Below are 10,607 nucleotides of genomic sequence, written 5' to 3' on the forward strand. Positions count from 1 at the left end.
TATCTTATTAAATTCAAGAAAATAAAGTATCCCCCGTGATGATTGTAAAATTATATTTGGAACAGAGCATCAGTTGACCAGCTGATAGGTTCATTTATTGGGAAGACCAGGACTTGGTGATACATTTTTCAGGCTGTATCAGAATGCAAAGCTAATACTATTAAGGGACGCAAACGGAGAACTTGCCTTTAACAGTTTATTGTCTTGTTGGGGAGATGCAGCATTCTTCTGCAGAGAAATTCAAGAGCACTTACAGTGTATATACACTGAGTAGAAATATTTTGTACAGTGGGAAGTAGGGTGTGTCAGGTTGAGAAAAGAGGCCACTCTTCTCAAGGGGCAGTGTGGATGTCAACCCTCAGAACGTTCCCATTGGGACAGGCAGGAGAGGTCCATATTGCTCACATGCAAATACTGATGTCCTGAGAAATTCTCTAATTCTAATTCGTAGATATAATAGAGAAGTGAGCTGGCTCAGCTGGTAGGATTTCCTAGAGCAGGTAAATACATGTAACCCAAGTGCAAAGGGAGGTGAACTTGGAAAAGTAGGATCCTAAATTAGAGCAATTGCAGAAGGCCAGTGCCGCCCTAAGCCGGCTGGCCCTCCCTCTCCTTGCCTGAGCACAGCACCCTCTCTCTGGGCTCTGTGGGCGCTATGGGAGTCCCGGTCCCAGGCCCAGCCCTGCACTGAGGGCCCCAGATCCTGAGCAGGCTCTACCCCTTCCTGGGCCTCAGACTCCTTGTTTGCACAATGAGGGCTTGAACTAGCTGATCTCTAAGGTCCTTTCTGCTCAAAAGTAATAGGGTTTTTTAAATTTTTTTTTTTCTCCGACACGGTGAACATTTTTCCTCCAGTCCTTTCTCTTCAACCAAGCAGGCCCCTTGGTTTTAATGACCGGAGAGGCCAAGGTATCATTAGGCGATAACATTGATTTCCACAAGCCACTCAAGGAAGTCTCGTTTCTTCCTAGCGGTAATGAAGGTTTCCGTGCTTCTGCAGGAATGATTTTTATTCGGCCTCAACATAGGCTACTGTAATTATTCCCATTATGCAGATGAGAAAACGGAGGCTCAGGGACTTGAATGCATTTCTTCTGGCAGGATGTCTCATGTCCCTTCTGCCACTTCTCACTGCCCTACCTTGTAGGGAGCCACAGGTGACTGCACTTAACCCGAAAAGCCAAGCTCCGTGGTTGAGATTTCCTTGTTTGCATGTACCGATTCACTGCCTTTTTCACCTGAGTCTCTGTTGAATTCTAGGAATAAAGAGCCTCTCCAGGACAGCGTCATCGCAACCTATGAAGAGCATGAAGATAGTGTGTATGCGGTGGACTGGTCTTCCGCAGACCCGTGGCTGTTTGCCTCCTTAAGTTATGATGGAAGACTTGTTGTTAACAGGGTTCCCAGAGCACTGAAGTATCACATATTGCTTTAATTCGTTTGGATGGCATTCCTGCGGTATCCTCTTGGCAGATTCTCGAAAATTCACGGCTATTTGGAGGTAATTAATTTTCCAAATAGATCCCTCTGTGGGAGAGCCAATATTACCTTCTTTTAATGCAAGCATTCATAAATAATAACAAAGCTTCTGCCAGCTGCACAAACTGACGTCTAAAACAGAGTTTCTCTCCACTGAAGATGGAAAATAATATCTTCCAAACCGTGCAGGGAATCTGATCCCCCCTTCCCCTGTTACGTAAATCAGCGCCTGTCCAATCACTGCGGAGTTTATCTTTTCTGTTTTAAGGATGTTGGGAGTTTCACATTTTTAAAAAGGTTTGTTTCCATAACATTAACTCATCTTTGCCTTGAGATTAAGAATGAGATAAAATAAATAAGGTCATGTTGCTTGGACTCCTGGCTCATTCATGAAGGAAACTCCTTCCTCCTCGTTTGGCGACTTCACCTAGGTCTTTGTTCATTTTCTCTGTCTCAGCCCAGAGAAAACGAAGGGTGTAGAGAGCCTGCCCCTCTGAACAACTGCCCTTTTTTAGAGCCCAGAATTTCCTGAGGAGGCTTCACTAGCCGCAGCTAAACAGGCCCCGCCTTTCGTCCCGGAGCCTGGCCTCACTGTCAGTGCCCTGTGGCCCTGGCATCTGAGCGGCAGAGTCCAGGGACTCCTGGAATGTATTAGTGATGGGCATTGCATTTTCCATGGTTATTAAGTTTCCTGCTTAGCCTTTGGGCCTTCTCTAATCTCTTTGTGTATCATTCTGTATTGTGTCTCATGTGCATTATGCTGATGGCATTGTAAATGTGGTTCTTTATCATTCCAGGAAGTAATGATTATGCTCCGGGTTTTTCAGTCTATTACCCAGCACACTCTTAAACTCATTGAAATTCAGCATAATCTGCTATCATCCCATCATTCCTAGATAATCACAAAACACTGAGCTGCAGCCTTTCCATCCCTTGCTCCTTCCATGGGTCTGTGTGGGGTGGGTCAGTGCTTTGTGTGCCGAGTGCTCCAAACCCACCACCCGGGACAGTGGAGAGTGGCCTGGGGCCAGGCAACCTTAGAGATGCCACTTCTCCACTCTGATCCCCTCGGTTTCCTCACCTAAAAGGAGGGAGATGGACCGGAGGTGCTCACAGTCCCCAGTCAGCTCTAAGATTTGATTATTCTGCAATGGGCCTAAGGAGCCCTGGTGGCACAGTGGTTAAAGCACTCAGCTGCTAACCAAGAGGTCGGCAGTTCCAGCCGCTCCATGGGAGAAAGATGTGGCAGGCTGTTCTGTAAAGACCTGCAGCCTTGGAAACCCTATGGGGCAGTTCTACTCTGTCCTGTAGGGCCGGTTGACTCAATGGCGATAACAATATGGTAGGCCTCACTCCATCTGAAAAACTGACCTTTTATTTAAAAATAAACGTAGAAATGAAACATCCTCCGTGAAACCTTCTGTTGTCGCAGGAGTGCTTAGATGTTATTTTCTCAGTACACGTTTGAGCACAGAAGGATACATCTTGGATTTTGTTTCTTCTTATGAGGGGTGAGAGTTCACTGGGACAGGGAGGGGGCAGTGGGGAAGGGGCAGGACAGAGAGGGTGGGTCTTACGCCCTTTAGCATTTCTGCTTCCAGATAAGACCTGCATTGTGGGGAATGCAAAACAGCTTTAATAAAAGCCTTCCAATTTGCTGGCACTTGAAAGAAAATTTATGCTTTCTTTTGAACAGATATTTACTGAGTGCCGACTATGTGCTAGGCACTATTCTAGTTGCTGCAGATAAAGCAGTGAATAATGCAAAAATCCTGGTTTACGTGGAGTCTACACTCTATTGGGGAAGCCATCCATCAGTCATGAATTAAACATATAGCGTGTCAGATAACGTGGGGGTAAATGCTATGGAGGATGAGGTAGAGAAGGACAGGCAGGGAGTCCTGGTGGGGAGTGGGAGCAGGGGATGATGTGAGTAGGTACGCAATTCTAAAAAGTTGGTGGGGGAGGGCCCAGTTGAGAGGGTGACGTTTGAGCAAAGACCCAAATTTGTTGAAGGAGTCAGCCATGTGGATGATCTGCAGGGAGAGTGTCCCAGCCAAGGAGACAGTGAAGACAAAGGCCCTAAGATGGAACAGCAAGAAGGTTAGTGTGGCTGAGGTGTGGTAAACAAGATGGCAGACATGCTCAAAGACGGGGCACACCTATGTGAGGCCTTGAAGGACTTTGACTTTTACTCCAAGTGAGGTGGAAAGCCACTGAAGGACTGTGAACAGAGGCAAGAACTGATCTTTTGAATTATAAGTCGTTTATTATTTTTGTTTTGGTTTTGATATACAATGCTGTGAATTTTCATACTCATAGATTCATGTAACTACTATCAGGATCAGGATACAGAACAGTTCCATCACCCCAAGACATTCCCTTACACTATCGCTTTGTAGTCAAACCCTCCCCCAAGCCCTAAGCCCTGGCAGTCTTCATCTGTTCTCCGTCACTATTGGTTGTCTTTTGGAGAATGTCACATAAATGAAATCACACAGTATGTACCTTTTGAGGCTGGCTGCTTCACTTAGCATAATGCCTGTAAGATTCTTCCAAGTTGTAGTATGTGTCAATATTTCATTGCTTTTTAGTGCTAAGTACTATTCCCTTGTATGAATGGTCCACAGTTTGTCTATCCAGTCACCATTGAAGGGCATTCGTGTTTCCAATTTTTGCTGGTTAGGAATAAAACTGCTATAAATATTCATTGATAGGTATTTATGTAAACATAAGTTTTCATTTCTCTTGGGCAAAGTTTGGCAAACTGTGACCCACACAAGCCAAATCCATTCCACTTCCTGTTTTTGTAAATAAAGTTCATTAGAACACAGCTGTATTCATTCATTTACATATTGTCTATGGCTGTTGTCACACTGCACTGGCAGAATTGAGTAGTTGCGGCAGAGACTGTTGCAAAGCCTAAAATACTTACTACCTGGCCCTTTACAGAAGAAGTATGCCCACCTCTGCTCTAAGGTAAATACAAGTAGGATTGCTGTGTTGTAGGGTAAGTGTATGTTTAACTTTGTAAGAAACTACTATACTTTTTTCAGAGTAGGGTTACAATTTTGAATTCCCATCAGCCGTATATGAGTGACCCAGTTTTTCTACATCTTTGCCAGCACGTGGTGTTTTCAGTGTTTTTTATTTTAGCCGTCTAATAGGTGTGTAGTAGAATATATCATTGTGGTTTGAGTTGCGTTACCCTAATGGCGAATTGGTCGCTGTAGGGTCACTATGAGTTGGAATCAACTTGACAACAGTGGGTTTGGTTTGGGTGTTTTGGTGATGGCTAATGACATTGAGCAATTTTTGTGTGCTTATTTGCCATCTATATATCTTCTTTGAGGAAGTGTTTGTAGAAGTCTTTTGTACATTTTAAACATTAAACTGTGTGTTTAATTCTGTTTGTTTTGAGAACTCTTTATGTATTCTGGATACAAGTCCTCAGTCAGGTATGTGATTTGCAAATATGTTCCCCCATTGTGTGGCTCAAGTGGTTAAGTGTTTGGCTGCTAACCAAAAGATCAGCAGTTTAAATCCACCAGCCACTCTTTGGAAACCCTATAGGGCAGTTCTACTCTGTCCTATAGGGTCGCTGTGAGTTGGAATCGACTCGACAGCAATGGGTTTTCCCCCATTGTGTAGCCTCTCTTTTCCTTGTCTTAACAGCATCTTTCACAGAACAAAAGTTTGAATTGTGATGAAGTCCAGCTTATCCATTTATTCTTTTATGGATCAGGCTTTTGGTGTCACATGTAAGCACTCTGCCTAACTCTAGGTCATGAAGATTTTCTCCTATATTTTCTTCTAAAAGTTTTAATGATTTTACATTTAGATCTATGCTCCATTTTTACTTAATTTTTTTATAGGATGCAGGGCTTAGGTTAAAGCTCCTTTGTTTATTTTTTTCATATGATGTCTAAGTATTCCAGCACCATTCGTTGAAAAGACTGTCCTTTCTCCACTGAATAGCTTTGGCACTGTTTTAGTTATCTAGTGCTGCTATACAGAAATACCACAAGTGGATGACTTTAACAAACAGAAGTTTATTCTCTCACGAGGCTAGAAGTCCAAACTCCGGGCGTCAGCTCCAGGGGAAGGCCTTCTCTCTCCGTCAGCACTGGCGGAAGGTCCCTGTCATCAGTTTTCTGGTCCAGGAGCTTCTCTGAGCAGGAACCCCGGGTCCAAAGGATGCGCTGTGCCCCCGGTGCTGCTTTCTTGGTAGTATGAGGTCCCCATGTCTGTCTGCTCGCTTCTCTCTTTTATATCTCAAAATAAATTGGCTTAAGACACAATCCAGTCTTGCAGATCGAGTCCTGCCTCATTAACATAACTGCTGCTAATCCCATCTCATTAACATCATAGAGGTTTACAACACGTAGGAAAATCACATCAGATGACAAAATGGTGGACAATCACAATACTGGGAATCATGGCCTAGCCAAGTTGACAGATATTTTTGGGGGACAGAGTTCAATCCATGATAGGCACCTTTGTCAGAAGTCAGTTGGCCATACTTGTGTGGGGCTCTGTTCCGGACTCTGTTCTGTTCCATTGGTCTATATGTCTGTCACCTATAAACAATTTTATGGGGTTACTCTCATGAGCTCTTCCCTCTCTCTAGTCTTTCCAGTACTTTCTGCTTCCCTGGGGTCCCCTTTCAGTCCTCTGGCCATTAAACTGGGGCTTTATTTTCCCTGCTGTGCTGCACCCTTTCTGTGACTGTGCCTGTGTCAAGGGCCAAGCAGCAGGCAGACAGAGGGAAGAAGCAGCAGATGTTTACCTCACCCTCTTGGGACCACAGCTCCTCTGATTGGAGAAGGTCCCCCTTCCTCACAGTGTTAGGCTCTGCGTGCCCCTGTTGCTGCTGCTGTCACTGTCCCCACAAAATTGCTTGGGGACTGGGATGTGAGAAAACAGAGCCTTTGTTTTCTTGAAAAGACAGGAGAATTCCCCCACTCCCTGTGGATATTAGAAAACCCCTCTTCTGTTTCTTGGTCCAGAAAGAAAGCTGCTCCTGGACCTCTCTCTGCCCTTGCTGATGCCCACTTCCTGCTTCTGTCCTATCTTGAGTCCAGACCAGGGAATACTGCCAGGGAAAAAAAAAGTTAACTCACTGCTGATTCGATGACACTTCAAGTTGTAGTTTTCTTCCCCAATGTACTTGCTGCTATTTACTTTTCAGAGTCCTCAAAGAGCCATTACATGCATCTGTCCAGGTTTTATAGCTGCATTACAGTGAGAGAGGGAGGTAGACTGCCCTTACTCTCTGGAATCGTAAATTAAAAGGTCACTTTGGATGCTATGTTCAAAACAGACTGTAGAGAGGTATCAAGGATTGAATTGTGTCTCCCCAAAATCTGTGTCACCTTTCCTAGGCCATGATTCCCAGTATTGTGTGGTTGTCTACCGTCTTGTGAGCTGATGTGATTATACTATGTGTTGTAAATCCTAGCTTCTATGATGTTAATGAGGCAGGATTAGAGGCAGTTATGTGAGTGAGGCTGGACTCCATCTACAGGATTAGGCTGTATTTTGAGTCAATCTCTTCGAGATATAAAAGAGAGAATGAAGCAGAGAGGAGAGGGACCTCATACTACCAAGAAAGAAGCACCAGTTGTAGAGCATGTCCTTTGGACCTGGGGTCCCTGTGCAGAAAGCTCCTAGACCAGGGGAAGATAAATGGCAAGGACCTTCTTCCAGAACCAGAAGAGAGAGAAAGCCTTCCCCTGGAGCTGGCACCCTGAATTTGGACTTCTAGCCTCCTAAACTGTGAGAGAATAAATTTCTGTTTGCTAAAGCCATCCACTTGGTGGTATTTCTGTTATAGCAGCACTGGATAACTAAGACAAGAGGCAAGGGCAGTAGCAATGATACCAGTTAAAATGCAATTACAATATTCTCCGTAAGAGGTGATAGTTAATTGGACTAAGGTGCTAGTAGAGATGGTAAGAAGTGATTGGTTTCTGAATGTATTTTGAAGGTGGAGCCATCAGATTTATGGACAGATTAGAAGCAGGGTATGAGGCAAAGAGAAGAATCAAGAATGACTCCAAGGTTTCTGGCCTTAGTAACTAAAACAGTTGTGAGACAGGAAAGTCTGAAAGGAGCATGTTGGAGGTGGAGCATGGAGTAGGGACAAGCAGTTTGGAGACTGTTATGTTTGAGACACCTGTTAAATATTTAAGTGAGTGTGTTGAGTAGAATTCGGGTATATGAGATGAGTTCATGGGAGAGGTCCAAGCTGGATATATAAAGACATGTGTCTGTTATTCATTGGTGCATAGCTAGTATTAAAAGCCCTGGGACCAAATGAGATTACTAGGGGAGCTAGTGTAGAGAAAAAAGAGAAGACCAAAGACTGAGCTCTAGAACCGTCCACCATTAAGAAGAAGGGAAGAAGAGGAGGAACCAGCAAAGGAGGCTGAGCAGGAGTCAACTCTGTCAATGCCGCTGGTAGGTCATCAGATGAGGGCTGAAGACTGACCATTGGACTTGACAGTGTGGAATTCGTTGAGGAACTTGACAAGAGCAGTTTGGGTGGAAAGAGGGAGGTGGAGAGTAGACTCAAGAAAGGATGGGAAGAAATAAATTTGAGACAGGATGTATAAACAGCTTTCTCAGGTTCGGCTATAAAAAGGAAACAGAAAAATGGAATCGTAACTATAGGAGACATGAGGTTACAAAGAGGTGCTTTTTTATTTTTCTTTAAGAGGGGAGAAGTATCTGTATGTTTGAATGCTGATACTTCATCTCACGTACTTTGAACATATTATCAGAAGGGGCCAGTCCCTGGAGAAAGACATCATGCTTGGTAAAATAGAGGGTCAGTGAAAGAGAGGAAGACCCTCGATGAGATGGATTGACACAGTGGCTGCAACGATGGCCTCAAACAGCAACAATTGTGAGGATGGCGTGGGACTGGTCAGTGTGTCGTTCTGTTGTACATAGAGTTGCTGTGAGTTGAAACCAACTCCATGGCACCTAAAAACAGAATAATCCAGTAGAGAGGCAAAAATTGATGCTGCGGGACAGTGAGGGGAGAAATGACGTCCTTGAATAGTCAAGTGCAGTGGAACCTGGTGAACAATTCCAAATAAAGAAGGAGCCCTAGAGATGTAGCTTATACAAAATTACTAGATCCTGAAATGTATTACCTTACATTTAGAACCACTTTTCGTCATCACATGGATCAAGTGTTAATAATACTTCTTATATTTGCAAAGGTTAGAGAACACTTTCAAATATGTAACATAGGGTTTTATCTTTACAACATCTTTGTGAGATAAATAGAGCAACTATCCCCATGTTGAGGATTAAGTAACGGAGGGTAAGTGAATTGGCCAGATGACACTCTCCTCCGATTTGTAGATCAGCACTCCTTTCACTGTTCCGTCTTACCTCCTTCACACAAAAGCTCTTGGGTTTCCCCCTCCTTGTAATACTTACCAAAGGCAGCCTAGTGACTTTTATTTAAATGGCAAGACAGTAGAACACTATTATAGTTTATGCAGAGAATATTTTTCATATTTTATTACCAGGATCCAAGTGTTGCCCAAATGATTTTCAAAGCTAAGCCCCAGCCCTCTAGCCATCATTCCATGTGAAATGAGGAGCTGAGGGTGGAACTGAACGCAGAGAACTCTAGACAGCTTCTTTTAAAATTAAAGTTATTCTGCATTATACTTAAGCCTTATTTAGGTGCAACAGGGGATTGTAATACTGACCTTTGTTCCTGGGAGTGGGGGAGGGATAATGGAAAAGAGATTTGGAGAGCTTAATCCCACCCGGTGTCTTCTCTCCGTGTAGCACAAGGTGCTGTTCTCATCCACCGCATGCTGGCTGACGTTTGCAAGGTCAGTGGTGAAGAAGATTAATATCATCCATAATGTATCTGTGCACGAGCCCCCTGGCTGGCTTCTCATCATCCGTATCTGGCTGCACAAATCAGGGGAGATCATTATTAATCCCGCTTTTTCCACCTGGGCGGCTAGTACAGCAAGGACCTGGTGAGGCTAAATTTAGAATCAAAGGGCTGTGTTTGAGATGGGGAACAGTGCTCCATGCTGGACTTAATATTTTTCACTAACCCTTTTTGAATGTGCTGCCCAATGAGTTAGTGCTGCTCTAAAGACTGTTCAGGTCTGTGCTTTCTTCTCCCCCTCCCCACTCCCTCTTTCGACACCCAGGTGACTGAGGACGGATGGCTTGTGTTAATTAAAAGAGAATTCCATTCTCCTTACTATAGCAGGGGAACTGCTGAACACCAAGCCATAGTAAAGAATCATCATGGAACAACTCAGTTAATTGGCGTATCATGGTTCACAAAAATCATGATCTGCATTCTAGTGAAGTGAGTAGCATTTGGAGTCTTAAAACTGCGAGCGGCCCTCTAAGATACAACTACAGGAGGAAAACAGTAAGAAGGTAACCAAAAGTTCACTGAAGAAACAAGTCTACATGAGCCACAACCTCATCTACCCTGAGACCAGAAGAGCTAGATGGTGCCTGGCTACTGCCACTGAAAATTCTGACCAGGGTCACAATAGATGGTCCTGGAGAGAAAGGGAGGAAAACGTGGAACAGAACTCAAATTCTTATTAAAAAAAAAAAAGAAAAAAAAAAGCCAGACAAACTAGAACAGTAGAGAACAAAGGACTCCCTGGGACTATCACCCTAAGACATCTTTTAACCCAGAACTGAGCCTATCCCCTGAGATCACCTTTTAGCAGAATAGCATAGTACACAAAATTAAAGGATATTCCCTTTAAGAATGGTGCTCTACTTAAAAACCATCAATAGGAAACCAAAAGGTCAACAATTACTCAAAAGCAAAAATGAGAAGATAAGGGGGCAGGGAAACTTTTGTTGTTAGGTGCCATCGAGCCAGTTTCGAGTCATAACAACCCTGTGTACAACGGAAAGAAACACTGCCTGGTCCCGTGCCATCCTCACAATCATTGTTATGCTGGAGACCGTTGTTGAAGCCACTGTGTCAGTCCATCTTATTGAGGGTCTTCCTCTTTTTCTCTGACTGTCTGCTTTACCAGCGTGATGTCCTTCTCCAGGGGCTATTCCCTCCTGATAACATGTCCAAAGTATGCAAGATGAAGTCTCACCAT

At 43.9% G+C, this 10,607-nt stretch overlaps 1 protein-coding gene across 4 annotated transcripts in view; it reads left to right on the plus strand.

The window, feature by feature from the left end:
* Nucleotides 1-4,959, plus strand: part of EIPR1 (EARP complex and GARP complex interacting protein 1) — a 173,364-nt gene extending 168,405 nt beyond the window's left edge. Inside the window, exons 9-10 of one of the 4 annotated variants that reach the window (XR_002823551.1) lie at nt 1,261-1,501; nt 3,496-4,959. Coding sequence is in view for 3 of the 4 variants with exons in the window: in XM_023728297.1 (XP_023584065.1) it covers nt 1,261-1,435 (175 nt within the window). In the remaining variant the exon portion in view is untranslated. Of the gene's footprint in view, nt 1-1,260; nt 1,904-3,495 lie in introns of those variants that run through there. The other 3 variants (XM_023728297.1, XM_023728295.1, XM_023728296.1) reach the window with 3 other exon arrangements.
* The last annotated feature ends 5,648 nt before the right edge of the window (nt 4,960-10,607 follow it).

Source organism: Trichechus manatus, unplaced genomic scaffold (genome assembly GCF_000243295.1).
Source record: "Trichechus manatus latirostris isolate Lorelei unplaced genomic scaffold, TriManLat1.0 scaffold00023, whole genome shotgun sequence".
Taxonomy (NCBI): domain Eukaryota; kingdom Metazoa; phylum Chordata; class Mammalia; order Sirenia; family Trichechidae; genus Trichechus; species Trichechus manatus.